The sequence below is a fragment of the Globicephala melas genome, chromosome 13 (assembly GCF_963455315.2).
Source record: "Globicephala melas chromosome 13, mGloMel1.2, whole genome shotgun sequence".
In the NCBI taxonomy this organism is placed as follows: Eukaryota; Metazoa; Chordata; class Mammalia; order Artiodactyla; family Delphinidae; genus Globicephala; species Globicephala melas.
Genome location: NC_083326.1, coordinates 67123494 through 67140983, shown reverse-complemented (window position 1 = coordinate 67140983; position 17490 = coordinate 67123494). Strand labels below are relative to the sequence as shown.

The 17490-nt window shown below is 46.3% G+C and overlaps 1 protein-coding gene and 1 long non-coding RNA gene across 8 annotated transcripts in view; one reads left to right on the top strand and one right to left on the bottom strand.

Moving 5' to 3' along the window:
• MTMR3 (myotubularin related protein 3) overlaps positions 1-17490 on the top strand; it is a 136842-nt gene that overhangs the window by 116991 nt on the left and 2361 nt on the right. For 4 of the 6 annotated variants that reach the window (XM_060311126.1, XM_030860772.2, XM_060311124.1 and 1 more), the window contains 10 exons: positions 649-854; positions 1391-1522; positions 2504-2615; positions 5604-5799; positions 6589-6774; positions 9378-9548; positions 10984-11129; positions 11783-13199; positions 14310-14420; positions 14894-14982. In XM_060311126.1, coding sequence (XP_060167109.1) covers positions 649-854; positions 1391-1522; positions 2504-2615; positions 5604-5799; positions 6589-6774; positions 9378-9548; positions 10984-11129; positions 11783-13199; positions 14310-14420; positions 14894-14982 — 2766 coding nt within the window. The remainder of the gene's footprint in view (positions 1-648; positions 855-1390; positions 1523-2503; positions 2616-5603; positions 5800-6588; positions 6775-9377; positions 9549-10983; positions 11130-11782; positions 13200-14309; positions 14421-14893; positions 14983-17490) is intronic. The other 2 variants (XM_030860774.2, XM_030860777.3) reach the window with 2 other exon arrangements.
• LOC115855464 (uncharacterized) overlaps positions 6637-17490 on the bottom strand; it is a 56991-nt gene continuing 46137 nt past the window's right edge. For both annotated transcript variants that reach the window (XR_004040456.2, XR_004040455.2), the window contains one exon: positions 6637-16605. This is a non-coding gene — a long non-coding RNA (uncharacterized lncRNA). The remainder of the gene's footprint in view (positions 16606-17490) is intronic.

The following is a 17490-nucleotide window of genomic DNA, read 5'->3' as shown; positions in this document are numbered from 1 at the left end:
AAAATAAATATTCAAGTATTTTCTTTATGAATATTTTTCTCTGACAATACACTTTTATCATTTTGTTGGTTATTCTACAGAGGTCTCTAAAATGGTTTGATAATCAAGAAAGATGCAGATAGGTTTTGTTATTTTTTATTTTTAATTATTATTATTAATATTATTATTTTAAATATGTATTTATTTGGCTGTGCCAGGTCTTGTTTGCGGCATGCAGGCTCTTTTAGTTGCGGCATGTGGGATCTAGTTCCCTGACCAGGGATCAATCCCGGGCCCCCTGCATTGGGAGCACGGAGTCTTAACTGCTGGACCACCAGGGAAGTCCCTAATTATTACTTATTTATTTTTTGTCTGCACTGCACGGTATGTGGGATCTTAGTTCCCTGACCAGGGATCAAATCCGTGTCCCCTGTAGTGGAAGTGTGGAGTCTCAACCACTGGACCGCCAAGGAAGTCCCAGGGTTTTGTTATTCTTGTTCCTGTATAAGACTTCTGCCCTGAGAGGACTTGAAGCTAACCCATCACTTACTTGCAGTCAAGCTGTTCATTAAGGCATTTAAAATCTACTATCTCACTTTTTGTATGAGCACAGAGCATCTGAATGGGGCCACTGGGATGGGTACAGTTGTTGTCTTGTTCCCCGCACAGGCACCAGAGCAATGGAGCTGTCATTGCCCGCTGTGGACAGCCGGAGGTCAGCTGGTGGGGCTGGCGAAATGCTGATGATGAGCACCTGGTGCAGTCAGTAGCCAAAGCTTGTGCCTCCGACTCCCGATCCAGTGGCAGCAAGCTGTCAACTAGGAACAGTCCCCGAGACTTCCCCAGTGCAGGAGACCTTTCTGATGTGGAGTTTGGTAAGGTGCTCCCTAGGCCTCTGGCAGCAGTTTTTATAGCATCTGAGAACCTTTTCTTGAAATGGCCTTCTTCTTGTAAGACACAGAATTTGTTTCATAGGAGAGAGAGTGTGAAGCATCAGTTGATGGGATTGTGCGAGGAGTCATGGATCTTGGCAAAAACCAGAAGACCCTCTGTTTCAGACTTGGTTTAAGTGGACTAGAGTGTTTGTTGTCTTTCTTGCCATCATGACAAGATGGAATTATATATGTGATAGGGGACCTACAGTGTCTCCAGACCATGGGGGAAAACACCAGGATTATGTTGTAGTCATTCTAGGACTATAGATGTAGAAATGCGGTATAGGAGATTGTAGGCAAAATAGAAAACAAACTAGAGAGAGAAGTCCTATTGTATTAATGTAGTTTTGGTTAGGTGGATTTTACTTAATCGAGTTTTTTGAGTACTGTAATAAGTGCCTGTGGTTCTTACTTTGTGGCAATTCTGGGAGAGACAGGTTCATTTAGTTTTTCCTTCCTGCTCCTGATGTCCCTAGATTCTTCTCTGTCAAATGCTTCAGGAGCAGAGAGTTTAGCTGTCCAACCACAGAAGCTTTTGATCTTGGATGCACGCTCCTATGCAGCAGCTGTGGCGAACCGAGCCAAAGGAGGAGGCTGTGAATGCCCAGGTGAGGTGCACAGTGCTTTCGTCCCTGACCCTCTGTCCCTGTGAGTCCACCCCATGCCCAGCTGGGTCTTAGTTCTCAATTTGAAGTGAATGGAAAGCCATGTTCCTCAACCTGTCTTGAGACAGCCAGAGCTCCTTCTTGGATTCTTAATACTGTATGCTCTTTTTAAGGGAGAAATGGAGGAGGAGGTGCAGTGAAACCAAAGAATCTTCCTTCCCTGTGCCAACTTTTAGGTGATAAGGAAAGTAAATCCTCTCCCATAATAAGGCCTGTTATGTTCGGAAGCTTCTTTAGCAGCTCAGTTTCTCAGCCTTCTAAAAGCTTTTTTTTGTGTTTGACAGTGGGTATGCTCATTACTAGCCTCACAGAAAACTCCTCACATGACTTTTACTTAGAAAACATGGGGTAGAAATTGAAGCAGCAGATACAAAACTCTAGCAAAGTGCCTCAGTCTTGACCTATAACACCCCTACTGTTTGAACGCTGGCTTTCTCCAAGGACCTGTTAGGTGCCAGTTGTGTGCTGTTGGAGCAGGTAGAGGCACTGAGCTCCTTTTTCAGCTGTGAGCTAAGCTGGAATCTAAAAGCAGTTGTACCAAGGTGAAATTTGAATGCAGAAATGCATGGTTCTGCTAGGTTCTTTTCAAAGAGATTCCAGAGATGCAAGTGAGGAGAGACCCAAGAAGTAAACCTGGGATAAGATGGAAGTATACACATCTTTTTAAAAAAAAAATAACAGCTTCTATTTTATATCAGTATCTTCTTCACAAATCTAACCTTCCTTTTTGAAAAGACAGCTAAAAATCAAGCATTGTTTTCCTCTCATAATAAAGGACTGGGCTAATAGGCATCAAAACATTGGCATTTCATTAGTCAGCAGCTACAGTGGGTCTGTTATATAGCCAGTTTGCTCCTTTTAAATTTGGCCATTTGGACTTTAAATTCAACATATTTGTGTTCTCTTTGTTGTTATTCTCTCCAGAGTATTACCCGAACTGTGAAGTTGTTTTTATGGGGATGGCAAATATTCATTCAATTCGGAGGAGTTTTCAGTCTCTGCGATTGCTGTGCACACAGATGCCAGATCCGGGAAAGTAAGACCTTGGCTTTGGCTTTAAGTTTGCACTGATTTTTTTTTTTTTTTTAAATGAGTTTGAAAGTGTCTTTCTATTTTTTGGTAAATTTCAGTTTAACTTTCAGAGTCCATGGTTATTCTTACTCCTGTGTTAGGAGCATGCAGCACAAAGGAGGAGCTGGAAGAAAAATCTAGCACTTTGAAAGGTTTAAAATGTGCAGCAAAGAACAGATCTCAGCCCTCAGAATGGAAGCATTGCCTTCTTATTTTTCCTGGGCCCTCTTCCTTTTCTTCCACATGTTTTTGACTCAGAGTAACTTAATTCTTTGTTTTCTGACATACTGTAGTGACACTTAACTTGCTATGAACTGGAATGTTTTACTGTGAAGAGTAAAAATTTATTCATTATGTTCTGAAAAGGGTTAAAAATTCTTTAAACTTGCCAGTAGGTCAGTTCCTTTTACATTTGCTTCTAATTTCTAAACTACCATCTTACTTACTAAGAACATTACCGTGATTTTTATTGCTTATTAAAAATGAATGGCTGGCATTTGCTGTGAGGAAGGTGAAATAACACTCCTCCCCCCAAGGGAACTGTTTGAATACAAGAAAAATTAGGAGGAATGCTCTGTAAAACAAATATGGACAGATAAATATTTCAAAGCCCCTGTTTTACTGTTTCAGGAAGCCAGAAATGTGCCAGAGAAGACAGAATTTTCTCTGTTCTGGTGTTTGTGCTAGGTCCCATAGCTGTTTCCCTGGGTTCTGTTCAGTAGATCTCATGATTGCATCAATTTTGCAGCATTGTTTGATTTATTAAATCAAATGGCTGCCTGAACCAGTTGTACTAAGTCCTGGTAGCAAATGATTAAATTCATCACAGTTGCAATCAGCCCAGAGGGTGAAGCAGTTGTCCTTGGGGAAAAGCCTGACGGAAGAAATAAGATCGCTGCCCTGCTTTGGGGATTAGCAACTTGCATCTGCTATACATATTCAGAACCTAGCTAGTAGTACTCTTCCCTAAAGGAAGGGGAGGGCATAGAAAGAGCCTGGTTGAGGATTCAGGAGATCTGCCACTAATTGACTGTGTGACTTAGGCCAGTGGCTTAATTCCTGTGGTTATCAGTTTTTCCTGTCTATAAAATAAAAGGGATAGAGTCAGTACTACCTGATCTCTAATATCTTCCATAAGTTAAAATTCTTTCTTAAAAAGCTGTTTTTTAAACTCTGAGTCAAGAAGATGTAATTAGCCCTTGCTTGGTCCAAATGAATGTCAGGGAGGAGGAGGGAGGTTGTAAAGGAAGAAGGAAACGCTTTGTCTGTCTTTGGCAGCAAATCATAATGCAGTACTGAAGCTTCCCTTGTGGATAAAAAGAAGCTATGGCAGAGGCAGGACCAGCTTATAAGCGAGCCTTCTGACACTTGTTTGCGGCCGTGGAGGGCTACGGCATGCTTAGGTTGCTACCTCAGCTTTTGAGAATAGGACAAGGGAGCCTGGAGTCTCAGCACACCTCCTCCGTTGGCAGATTTTGCAGTGCAGCTTCTGTGTTAGGCATGGACGGACGACACCAAGTGGTATGTAAGAATGATTCAGTCAGGTTCAAGAGAACCAGGTTCTCATTTACTGTTTCTCCAGGGGCCAGGAGATAAATTAGTATTTGTTCTTCTAAGCCTCATCTTTTATTTTTTTTCAAGACTGTGTGAGGAATGAGAATAAATAATCCACCAGCAAAAAATGTTTCTCAGGTATTAGTAGGACATAGAAGGTCTTGAGACAGAATTTTTATCCACGGTTTAAAAAGTAGGAACCTTCAGTGTGTGCTAGGCACTGCACAAGGAGGGTATAGCTGTGCCTGAGACACAGTGTCTGCCCACTGAGGAGTCAGAGTCTGGTTGGTATAACAAGCAAATCCATGTGAAGCCACTGCTTATGCAGTACATTCTGGTGTTTGTTTGCCTGGAAAGACCATCTCTTAGGACTATTCCAAATTCCCCAAGGTTTAATAAGCCTTTATAGGCTAGTCTTGGCAAAAGCCTTCTCATAGTCCCCTGACAGAAGTATTTATTCTCTCCTCAAACTCAGAGTTTGAAGGACTAGACTGTGGTCTTAACTACAAATCTGATCACATTTTGGAGAAATTGGAGCTTTTTTGGGGGGTTGGGGAGTAGAATTCATGACAGGGCACAAGAAATAAAATGTCAACACAGTTCAAAAACCATTTGTGGTCAGCTTGTGATTATTCCCAAGGGGCCATTCTTGGGATCTGATACTTCCTGAAGGCCTTTCAAAAGGTTTTTAGATCCCTGCTGAATCTAGTCTGTACTAAGCCCAGCAGCTGTGTAGCCACAGGCGTACTAATTTGTGTGAGTCTAAATCATTAGTTTGGGCCCATCCAGTTTTAATCCATAGACATTCAAGACTTGATCAGTGGTAGGTGTTGGGGTGTGGGTAGTAAGCGATGTTGTCTGCACTGTTGTTGGATGTGGCATCTAGCTTGTATCTTATTACAGACATACTTACATTTGAGTTTTCTTTACCTTTTTTTTTTTTTTTGAGAACTTGCTGGGCAGAGTTGCTGATCATTAAATATAAATATTTTCTCTTTCCCATCTCAGAGTGGCTGTGTTTTTTGGGTTTTTTTGTTGTTTTTTGGAGAAGATTCCAGGAAGAGCTACTTTTCTTATACTGGGTAGATATACCTATTATGGACTAAAGAATATTAAATATTAATTCTTTCTGGGAAATTAGCTATAAGATTTTTGGAACAGAAGGTGGCCCTGTTAATTACTGTCCTATTTCTAAGGCTCTCCTCTATTCCATGGTAGGGCTTGGGTCTTATCCTTGTACATGCTTTGTAAACACAGAGATTTTCTGTTTGTTTTGGCAGTGTTTTATTTGGAAGGAAAAGTCTTTGGGAATTGCTTTTGAATATGACTGGTATTTGGCTTGACCCAGTATATCATAAAAATCAGCATTTCCTATCCCCTTCTGTTTTATTTTTTGTAGTTGGCTCTCAGCTCTTGAAAGTACAAAATGGCTCCATCACCTGTCTGTGCTTCTGAAGTCAGCACTTCTGGTAGTGCATGCTGTGGATCGTGATCAACGACCAGTGCTAGCACACTGCTCGGATGGCTGGGACCGCACCCCCCAGATTGTGGCATTGGCTAAGCTCTTGCTGGACCCTTATTACCGAACCATAGAGGTAGGATTTGACACTTCAGGATGAGTGGGGGAAACCTTGGAGGGTTTTATGATCAGTTTTGATTGAGGTGGCTAGGTCCAGTGAAAGTGAAATTTCTGTAGTTTTGAATCATTACTCCTTTATCTTGAGCTAAATTGTTGTGGTACGTACCACAGTGCTTGTGCCTCTTAAAAGGGGGTAGATTGTGAATAACCAGGTATTGAGAATACAGACATGTTTTCCTTTGCAGAGTATCTACTTGCATACCCCAGGAAAGTGGGGCTTCTATAGAAGGATCTTGACATGCTTATTATGGTAATGGGTCTGTATATCACCACAATATTCTGTGGAGAAAGAACCCTATTGTGAAATAATCACCTATTGGGTTAAAGATATAAGAAAAACCATAAAGGTACCCTAAAATATATGTAAATCTGGGATGGGGAAAGGTTTTACAAACATGACTTTGTAAGTATACCATGAAAGATAGAAATTAAAAAATAAGAAATTAAGGGGGAAAAAAGTATGACTTTTTTATAGTGAATGAAGGGCTAAAAATATAAATAGTCTCAACGAAGACTTAGATAAATGCTTAGTTACCACCCTTTTGATGATTATGGAATGGAGTTGAGGGAATCGGGACACTGCCCTAAGCCTGTGTCCCATCCTTTGGCCATGGGGCTGGGTTAGGGGCTCCTGGTGGGCTTAGTGGGAAGGTGTTAAAAGGGATCACTGTTGGTGACAGGCTCAGAACAGTTATAGTTTGGATAGACAAGCACAAATGGGTCTCTCCTGGGTGCTTCCCCGCAGGGTTTCCAGGTCCTCGTGGAGATGGAGTGGCTGGATTTTGGCCACAAGTTTGCTGACCGGTGTGGTCATGGGGAGAACTCGGATGATCTGAACGAGCGTTGCCCAGTGTTTTTACAGTGGCTGGACTGTGTTCATCAGCTTCAGAGGCAATTTCCGTGCTCTTTTGAGTTCAATGAAGCATTCCTTGTGAGTTTGGGCTTGTGATTCTTCGTTTTGGGAACCTTCTAAATTCATAGGGGTATCAATGCAAATGTTAGTGGGCCAGTTTTCACATGAAACTGCATCCTTTCTAGAATTTGAGGGGTCATTCTTCCATTTTTAATTAAAAAACAATAGTAATAAACAGGTGTTTGTTTATTTAGTGAATCCATGTGTACTAAGTTTACATAAACTTTGAGTTCTTCTAAACATAACTTTTAAAATGGATGATAAAAGCACTAAACAGTAGTTAGAAATAGAAGCAATAGATTTTCATCTGCTCCCTCCAGTCCATCTACCAACCCCCCTGTGTCTGTTCCACACTCTCTGCTCCCTGTCCTTTGAAGGAGGATGTACTATCCTTGCCCTCTTCCAGCCCCTCCTCCACTTGTGCACCAGCTTCCACTCCCCTCCTTTGCTCAGCTTCATGGCTTCAGCGTTTCTCCTCCCTGCCCTGTGCATCAGCCTATTTTCCTTTTTACCAGATCATTGCCATCAGCATACAAGCATGGTATAGTGCCTCCTATTTCATCAAAACCGTTTCTGGGTCCTGCATCCCCCTCTAGCTATTACCTCATTTTTCATATCTCATTTCTTCACAGCAGAGCTCCTCAAGTCTTGACATTTACTCTCTCAAACGCTTCTCCTCCCATTCTCTTTTAAACCTGGCCCAGTCAGGTGTTCACTCCACCACTTTACCAGAGCTGCTCTTGTTAAGGTCACCAGTGACCTTCACATTTCTAATCCAGTGATCAGTTTTCAATCACCCTTCTTTTTTTTAATTGCAGTATAAGTGATAGATAACATTGTATTAGTTTCAGGTGTACAACAGTGATTTGATATTTGTATATATTGCTAAAAGATTACCACAAAATTCTGGTTAACATCTGTTACCATACATAGTTATGAAGTTTTTTTCTTGTGATGAGAACTTTTAAGATGTCCTCTCCTGGCAACTTTCAAATATACAGTACAGTATTCCTAACTTACAGTCACCCTGCTGTACATCACATCCCACGATTTACTTATTTTATAACTGGAAGTTTGTACCTTTTGACTGCCTTCATCTTCTTTGATCCATCATTAAAATTTGGCACAATTTAATCACTCCTTTCTTGAAACACTTTCTTCAGTTGACTTCCAGCACACAGTCTTAGTTCTCCGCTTCACCAACTGGTCCTTTCTGTCTCCTTTGCTGGTTCCTCCTTCCCTCCCCACTCGTGAATGCTGGGAGTACCCCAGGGCTCAGCCTCCTTCTCTAGGGATTTCATCCAGTTTGTTGGCTTTAATTGCTGTCTGTGATTCCCACATGTATACGTCTTCAGCTCAGATCTCTCTCTCTCCACTTAACTCCAGGCTCTCATCCACTTGTGACTACTCAGTATCTCCACTTGGATGTCTTAATGGTATTTCAAACTTAACATGTTCAGAACTCAGTTCTTGATTTCCATGTCTCCACCCCAAAACTTATCTTCCAGAAGTCTTCCATCTCACCAAATGGCAACTCAAACCTTCGATTCATTTAGGGCAAAAACTTTTATGTCATCCTCAACTCTCCTTTCTTTCATATTCCATATCAGTCTGTCAGCAGATTCTGCAGCTCTGCTTTAAAAATATATCTAAAACCTGATAACTTATTGCTACCTGTGCTGTTCCCAACACTAGTCTAAGCCACCACATCTCCTGCCCCAATTCCCGAGTCAGTCTAGCAGCCTGAGGAATCCTTCTAAAACATGATACAGACCGTATCATTCCTCTGTCAAGAAACCTCCAATGACTCTGCTTTTGACACAGAATAAAAGTCACAGTCCTTAACATGGCCTGCGAGGCCCTCCTGCAAGGCCTCCAAGGCTCTCTCCACAGTCCTTAAAATGGCCTGCAAGCCTGTCCAGGCTCATTTCCTCCCATCCTCTGCCTCATGCAATGTCTGTCAGTTCCTCAGAAGTTGCAATCCTGTGCTCACCTCAAGGCCATTGTGCCTGGAGTAGCCTCCTCTCCCACCCCTGGCTGGTATGATCTGCTCTCTCATTTCCATCAGGTTTCTAGAGGCCAGTGAGCCTTCTCACACTGCCCTGCATGTGCTCTGGCCCTCTTACCCTGCCTTATTGTTGTCCATAGCACTGGTCACCCCTCCCCCCACAGCCAGAGCGAGCTCTACCAGGGCAGGAGAGCTGTCTTCTCACTGTTGCCTGTCCAGCACCCACAGAAACATTTGGGGTATGTGAGATGCTCAATAGCAACTTGCTGAATGAAAAGCTGTTTAGAAGTTCAGACTTGGGTTGCACACTGACCTGCTCCTATGCCCAGTTTATATGGGTAGCTGTTAACTTGGGACCTTGGAGACTGTTTACAAGGGAGGCCAAGAGGATGGGGGTGCCAACACCCTGTCTTTGCCGTTTTGACTCAGGAGTGATGGTGGCTGGGGTTATGAGGAGTCTGCGATTGGGTGGCTTACTTGGGTCCCCCATCCTTACCAAGCGTGAACTGAAGTGCACATCAGGGGTGTCGGGGAAGGTGGCTTAGCTGGGCTGACCTTCCCCCAGAAAATGCGTACCCATTGTTTGATTTTGCCTCGTATTGGACTCCCATAGGTGAAACTGGTGCAGCATACCTATTCCTGCCTGTTTGGAACATTCCTGTGCAACAACGCCAAGGAGAGAGGGGAAAAACATACTCAGGAACGGACGTGTTCTGTGTGGTCGCTGCTTCGGGCGGGCAACAAGGCTTTCAAAAACCTACTGTATTCCTCTCAGTCAGAAGCCGTATGTATTCTTTAGTCTTTTCTCCCTCATCAGCAGAATGAATTTGGGGATGGGGACATATGGGATCTTTTTTGAGAAGTGACTGTTTTCTCGAAGGCATCTCAGTTGTCTCTGGATGGAGTAGTTCCATTTTTTCCCAACCACTTTGTCCTGAGAAAGGCCTGTTTTCTGGTTATTCTGCCCTGCTTCTGACTGCTCTTTGTTCAGGGTGGTTTGATTTAGCAAACATCTCTACTTTGCCACTCTAGACATGAATCTTTTCTGGCACCTCTGCCAGAGCTTATTTCTAGCATGTTCTAACAGGTGGAGGAGGCACTTAAGTTGTTCCCTGGATGCCCCTGATAGCTCAGAAGGAGCTGCAGGCCCCTAGCACCCTTCCAGTGTCAACAGGCAATGATACCCCATTACAGCATCTGTCTCAGCAGAAAACTGTTTGTGACACTAGCAGTGTGTCTGTGTGATCCTCTGCTCACATGGAGAACTGGCAGGCCCTTTAAGACTTTGTTCCTCAAAGGGGCTTCCCTGGTGGCGCAGTGGTTGAGAGTCCGCCTGCCGATGCAGGGGACACGGGTTCGTGCCCCGGTCCAAGAAGATCCCACATGCCGCGGAGCGGCTGGGCCCGTGAGCCATGGCCGCTGAGCCTGCGCGTCCGGAGCCTGTGCTCCGCAGCCGGAGAGGCCACAACAGTGAGAGGCCCGAGTACCGCCAAAAAAAAAAAAAAAGACTTTGTTCCTCAAAGGAACACTTTCTGTTAAGCAGAGAAAAGGAGGCACTTATATCTGTGCATTGGTACACAGTAATGTACACAGTAATGTTCCTTTTGTCAGAATGCATCTTAAATTCTAAAGTCACAAGGAAGCTAATCAGAGGTTATACTGATTTGCTGGACTATTAATTAATAAACCTCTTCCTACAGTTAAGTAGTCCAAGGAAAGATTGAAGCTAGCTGCTTCTCTCTCTCCTGTGCCTGCTGGGGAAGTAACAGTACAGAAGAAAATTCCCTCCTTTTCACTTGATTAATTTAGATGATCCTATAAAACAGGTTTGACAATGTGTTCTGAAGCCAAGCTTTTGTACTAGGGAACTATCAACCATCTAGCAGAATGACTCATTTTCTTGTGTGGTAAAAGCAACAAATTAGGTTGAGAAAAGCCAGTCATTCAATAAAGGTGACCTAAGAAACAACTAATGAGAAATGGATTTAAAGAATTCTTTTTAGATTTTCATTCCCACAGAGGCTGTCAGGTGAAAAATGTCCCGTCTACCCACCACCCCCTGTGATAGAGCTGCATCCACTCATGCTAATGCCCCTTGGAGATTGTGCAGGACTGCTGGGCGTTCCTGCTTGGTGCTTGCTTCTTCACCCTCATTTCTAGACATTTCTAACAGACTTGTTGGAATTTGTTTAAACCTGTGTCCACCGCTCTCTCTTCAGGTGCTGTACCCTGTGTGCCACGTGCGTAACCTGATGCTGTGGAGTGCAGTGTACCTGCCCTGCCCATCCCCGTCCACCCCTGTGGACGACAGCTGTGCACCATACCCAGCCCCTGGCACCAGCCCTGATGATACACCTCTGAGTCGGTGAGCCTGGGGCTGATGCCAAGACTGCAGGTCCTTTGTGGGTGTACTCCTGTGTTGGGATGCATCCAGGGATGGTTGGAGATCATGACATTATTTGGTTCCACACATCTTTCTTAGATCTCTGAGGAGCAGTTTCTCAGTGATGGAGCATATCCTCTGGGTTCCTTGTGACCCTCTGGCTGACTGCTCTGTGCTCCTGCCTCCCTGCTGTGACTTGCTGTCCTGGGCTTGAAAGGCAGATGCCATCAGATGATAGACAGTCTGGCTTTGAGACCTATGAATTAGCTTTATTGAATTCAGACTGATGAATAATAATTTAAAATATTGTAATATCAGAAGATCAGCAGTGCTACTTTCCTCTGCCACTAATTGAGAAACATAGCAGTATCATGAAGAATATCTTTTTAAAATAGTGTTTGCTATTAGCTTATTTGTATGTGTTGGGCATGGGGTAGGGATGGTGCCAGAGGAATAGAAGTACTCATCCTGGAGCTCTGCCTTTCTGCAGTCTGAGCCTTACTCCAGATGCGCCATGGCTCCTTGAGTAGCCGTAATGGAGCCATTTATGAAATGACTGCCTGTTAAAACCTGTTGTCTCCTACTTCCCTGTGAACAACCTCATATTCTCATTTCCCCCAAACTCCTTCCTTTAGGCTACCAAAGACTAGATCATTTGACAATCTGACCACCGCCTGCGAGAACACAGTGCCTCTAGCCAGCCGGCGCAGCAGTGACCCAAGCCTGAATGAGAAGTGGCAGGAGCACCGTCGCTCGCTGGAACTGAGCACTCTGGCTGGTCCTGGAGAGGAGCTTCTGGATCCTGACAGCCTGGGGAAGCCAGCCAAAGTGCTGGGTGGCGCCGAGCTGTCTGTTGCAGCTGGAGTAGCTGAGGGGCAGATGGAGAATATCCTGCAAGAGGCCACCAAAGAGGAGAGTGGGGTAGAGGAGCCTGCCCACAGGGAGATGCAGGAAGTCAAAGAGGAGGCTCTTTTAGAAGAGGGGAGCAGGGGGAAGACCCCTGAGTGCCCAGCCATTGTGCTTCATCAAGAGCCAGAACTGGGTGATGCTGCTCTAAGGAGCCACCATCCAGGCACCAGCCTTCTTGTGCTCTCACAGGGTATTCTTGAGCAGCAGGGTGGGCACAGTATTCTCCCCAGTTCTCTCCAGGAGCCCCCCCCGGGAGAGGATGCCCAGGAGGTCCCTGTGGAACAGTCTCGAATAGGAGCTATCACACAGGACAGGGAGGAGGCAGTCCTTCCAATCTCAGTAGATGTGAAAGTTGGCTTTGGTACCTCACAGTCAAGTTCTCTGCCCTCCCAAGTTTCATTTGAGACCAGAGGACCAAATGCGGATAGTTCCATGGACATGTTAGTGGAAGATAAAGTGAAGTCAGAAAGTGGTCCCCAAGGCCATGATAGACCTTGCTTACCTGCCAGGGTAAGCAGTGGCAGGTTCAGTGGCAAGGAGGAGCTTCCTCAAGCCATGGAGCCCAGGCCTTCAGAGAGGAGCCTGGCTGAGAGGCCCCAAGTGGGATCTCTGGTGTATAGGACTTCCCCCAGCAGCACCCAGAGCCCAGCGCATTCTCCTTGTGCCTTGCCTTTAGCTGAATGTAAAGAGGGGCTTGTGTGCAATGGTGCTCCAGAGACTGAAAATAAGGCCTCAGAGCAGCTCCCAGGGCATAGTACCCTCCAGAAGTACCCTACCCCCAATGGGCACTGCGCCAATGGGGAGACTGGTAGGAGCAAGGACTCACTGAGCCGCCAGCTGTCTGCCACAAGCTGCAGCTCTGCCCACTTACACTCGAGGAACTTGCATCACAAGTGGCTGCACAGCCACTCGGGGAGGGTGTCTGCAACTGGCAGCCCTGACCAGCCTTCCCGCAGCCACCTGGACGATGACGGCATGCCTCTGTACACGGACACTATCCAACAGCGCCTGCGTCAGATTGAGTCGGGCCACCAGCAGGAAGTGGAGACCTTGAAGAAACAAGTCCAGGAGCTGAGGAGTCGCCTGGAGAGCCAGTACCTGACCAGCTCCCTACGCTTCAATGGGGACTTCGGGGATGAAGTGGTAAGTACACCATGGTGCCTCCATAGCTGCACAAGGAGACAGGGCACACTGAGCCGGGGCGCCCTTTGTACAGATTTCTGAAAGAACTGGAAAGTTCCAGAATTGAGAGAGGCTGGAGATCAGCCTCAGCCAGGTGATTGGCAGTGTTCTTTTTCTTTCCTGTTTTGCTTACTTTCCACAGGTATCCTGTCTAGACAGAATTAGGAAGAGAGTGAGCACTCACTATATGGTTGGTCAGTTCTCTTCGGAGAGAGGATCATGCCTTGAGAAAAGCGTGAACTCCTGGGCAGAATAATATTTGTAGGGCAATGTCAAATATTCCTGTGAAATCATAGTGCCTGTCCTACCCCAGTAGCTAGTGAACAATTAGCTGCTGCACCCCACCCCACCCCCAACCATAACATGGGCTGTAGCTGTGAAGGTTTAGTTCTTTTTAAACAGGTATTTGTACCTACCTTGTGGCAGGTGATGGCAGTAGAAATGGGGAGAGGTATCACTGTTGGGAGTTAGCACTGATGGAGCCTGGTGACCGGAGTGGAGTGGTGGTACCTGAGGGGAGGTTCTCAAGGAGGCAGTCTCGACGTGATTAAGGACAAGTGTGAGTCTGGCTCTGAAGCAGTCAGCGTACATTAAAGGCGGGCTCGTCCAATGACTTTCACTTCAAACTGACTTGGTTTTTCCTTTATACTAATGATGGTTTCTCATTTTCCCAGAGTCCTTCAGAGAAAGGACATGCCCAAAGCACTCAGTTTCAACACACACATGTAAGTGGCAGGGTTGGACTGACAGGCCCCCTGAAGCAGCTGACACTGAGTTCCCACTTCATCCTGGTCACTTCTGCCCTACTCACTTCCTGGAACCCGAAGCCTGTCTTTCCACTCCAGAATCCCTGCACATAACCTTAGATGTGTGTATCTCTCTTATAGCTGAGCTCAGCCCTGTCTCTGAACCTGCTCAACCCAATTCTTGATGGCTGAGGCACCTAGAGATTCAGCAGCCCTAACACCCAGGCCCGCCCAAAGTCCCCAGTGCTCCCTTCTTTGCCAAGCCCTTTCTTCTTCTGGGAGGAGACCAGGTTCATTCTGTTCAGCTGTGTTTGTTTGCCAACAGACTTCAATTCCTGACTCGGAAAGCATTCTGGATCAGAACTGTTTGTCTCGCTGCAGCACAGAGATTTTCTCTGAAGCCAGCTGGGAGCAGGTGGATAAACAGGACACGGAGGTACAGGCTCAGCCCCTGTTCTGAGTGCCACCCATGCAACTGTTCTGCAGTTCTTCTCTATTCCCATCATCCATTCCCCCTGCCCCTGGCTAAGGAATGACCACACAGCACACTTAGCCTTGAGCCTCTCTGAATCTCAGCATCTATGAATTCCCATCAAGCCTAGAATTTCTCAGCAAGGGAGATGCAGCAGGCCAGCCCTCTCTCCTCATTGCCTCTATGAACTGGAGCCTTGCCAGCTCTCATAGCGACCCAGGGTGCTATTGCCTGCCACTTGATCTCAGGGGAGTTTGGAGTCCCCTCCAGGGAAACGATTTGGACGCCTTTCTTGTACTGCTGACATCAGACCTGATGGGCTGGTGCCACTGGAGCCAGTGTGGTCCTTGTGACTCCTGCTGCCCCCAGCATGGCTCTGTTGGCTCCGGCTGGATGGCCCATCTCCTGTCACTAACCTGGCCTCATCCGTTTTACAGATGACCCGTTGGCTCCCTGACCACCTGGCCGCCCACTGCTATGCATGCGACAGCGCCTTCTGGCTTGCCAGCAGGAAGCACCACTGCAGGTGCCACTGGGAGGGTGTGGTGGGGTGGTTGGGGGTGTAGAGGCTGAGGTTTGGTCCACAGAACCTGCAGATTTGAAAGATGCAGGCAGCTGGCTGGCAGTGTTCTGAGGCAGACCCCAGGGTCTTCAGGACCCTGACTCACCTTTTGTGCCTCTGAAATTAGTGTTTGCAGAACTGCACTGGGTGTCTTTCTTCCATTTTAGAGTGATCGTGAGTAAGTTTTGAAAATGATGTCCCTTTTTTATTTTGCTTCCTGGATTGATGAAGCAACTGCTACCACCACCCACACCGCCATTTCTTATTCCTAGAATAAGCCATTTCTTATTCCTAGAATAAGCCATTCAGCACGGCTGCTGTGAGCAAAGACAGTTTTCCTGCTGTGGGCAGAGAACTTCGTTTTCCTACTCCTTACCCTCTCTCCCTGACCGCATACTTATTGGTTGGAGGACTAGTGGGAATAGCTTAGGGTATAGTCTTCAATCCATAAGGCTCCTGACTTCTTTCTTCCTTCTGGGTTGGGGTAGTGAGTGGTTAGGGATGCTTTGCCCCAGCTGGGGTGGTGACTGGAGGATATTCAGTGTTACTTGGGGTAGGAATTTTATCTGAACTGTGACATAGCCCACCCACATGAATGGACCTGGATTGAAAATGGAACCACCTTTGTCTGGTGATGATGCTTCTAGGACTGTATCTCTCCCCATGCTCACCCCAAGCCCAAATGTCTTTAGTTGGCTTCTTCTCTGAGTTCTTTCTCCCCTCCTTGCAGGGACATTGACCGTGTTGATCAAACATGGTGAGCATTTGCAACAACCTGTCTGTGATTTCTGCACACCTACAGTAACTTCTCCACACTAACGCTACCATTTCCCCCTCTCTGCACTCATTGGGATGAAGCTTTGGGGCAGGAGTGCAGGCAGGCAAGCAGGTGGGCTTGGGTGGGGTGGGGGGACCACAGCAGCTGGCTGCAGGTTGCAGCCGTGGTTGCCCCTGCTGACTGCATAGGTCAGCCGAGCCATCTTGCTTATGGCAAGAAGCAGTGCTTCAGCAGGCGCTGGTCTTGTGGAATAGCCAGTTGAGGGGTTTTAGAGCTATTTCTTTTGGGTCAGTCATTCACTTAGATGCCAGAATGATGCCGGTGACTTTCAAGTCAAACAGCATGACTTTTTTTTTTAAGGAAAAAAAAAAAAAAAGAGCCCAGGACTGAACAGAGGTGGTCTTTCCGGAGAACTGTTAGCATTGAAGACTTAAGGGAAAACTCCACTTAGGGTCTATCAGGATCCCCTGAAAGAAGTCAGATAGAAAAGCTTAACTCATCAAATACATGTCAGGCCTTTAAGCTGAATTCTTCCAGAAGGTATGTTAAATAAATGTACACATCCAGAAGTAGATTTAGGTAATGTTTCTCTGTAACCACAGTTGTTGCTGACTCATGCTTTTCAGAAACAGAGTTGTGAAGTACTCACTGCATTCCAGAAGATGAAGTCTTTTGTTTGTTTTAGTTCTGTCTTTCCATTGCTCCTTGTCTAGCCTTTTCCTTTTGCGGTGGTATTTTGTTGCCAAAGGGTATTCAGTATTCTGTCTTCTGTGCTTAAGTGATCCTTAATCCAGCAGTGGGTTTCCTTTCTGAGGAGCATAAATGAAAAGGTAGTGAGTGATACTGGCTAAGGAGGAGGATTTCCTTTTAGATGCTTGCCCCAAGTCTTTGGCAGGCTGCATTAGACTCTTCGGAGTCTCCTATTCTAGGGCCTCCCCAGAGTGGGGTGGGGTTGTAAGGTGAGCAGAAACTCATCCTCTGCCAGTTCCCTTTCCTGGTAGTTGTGAAGGGCATCAGTTTGGGTGCGCAGGCCTTTGCTGCACAGGCGCATCAGAGCGGGGCTTTCAAGTGGAGGAGTGGAGAGAGGCTAGGGACCTGGGTGCAGTCAGGCCTTCAGGTAGAGCTGATATTCCCTGGAGATGCATGGGGGCAGGGGAGTGACCCAGTGTCAACTCATCGTTGTCTAATAGGGTGTGTGTGTGCACCTGTGTTCACCTGTGCTCTTGTCTTTTCACCCTGAGCATGTGTCACTGGTTGCTTGTCTCCTGGCTTCGCATGCTGGCAGCAAAAGCAGTCCTAGATGGCAGCAGTCAATTCTTCCTGTTGTTGCCTCTGAGCCTTTGGGCAAGGCTCCTCACTCCCCAGCTGGGCTGGGAGTTTCTGTCATCTGATTAGCCCAGAGGCAGTTCCATTGGACTCTGGCCTCTCTGTGATCATAAGCTACACAGAGGCCATTGCCCAGGTGGGTGTGGCCACGGGGTTTTCCTGGGCCAAGACTTGGCCATTGAGCTAGCAGCTGCCTTCTGCCCTGGGCTCATTTGTTTTCATGGATCTCTCTTGAGCAGCATCTACCTGACACCTTGTAACCTTGAGCCATAGTGGTGAGGCAGCCAGGGTCCTTGGCCCTAAAGTGAAAGTGGTGTGCGATTGTGCTAGGGAGCGGTCCCCTCCCTCCCTGGCTTCTTTGTGGGTTT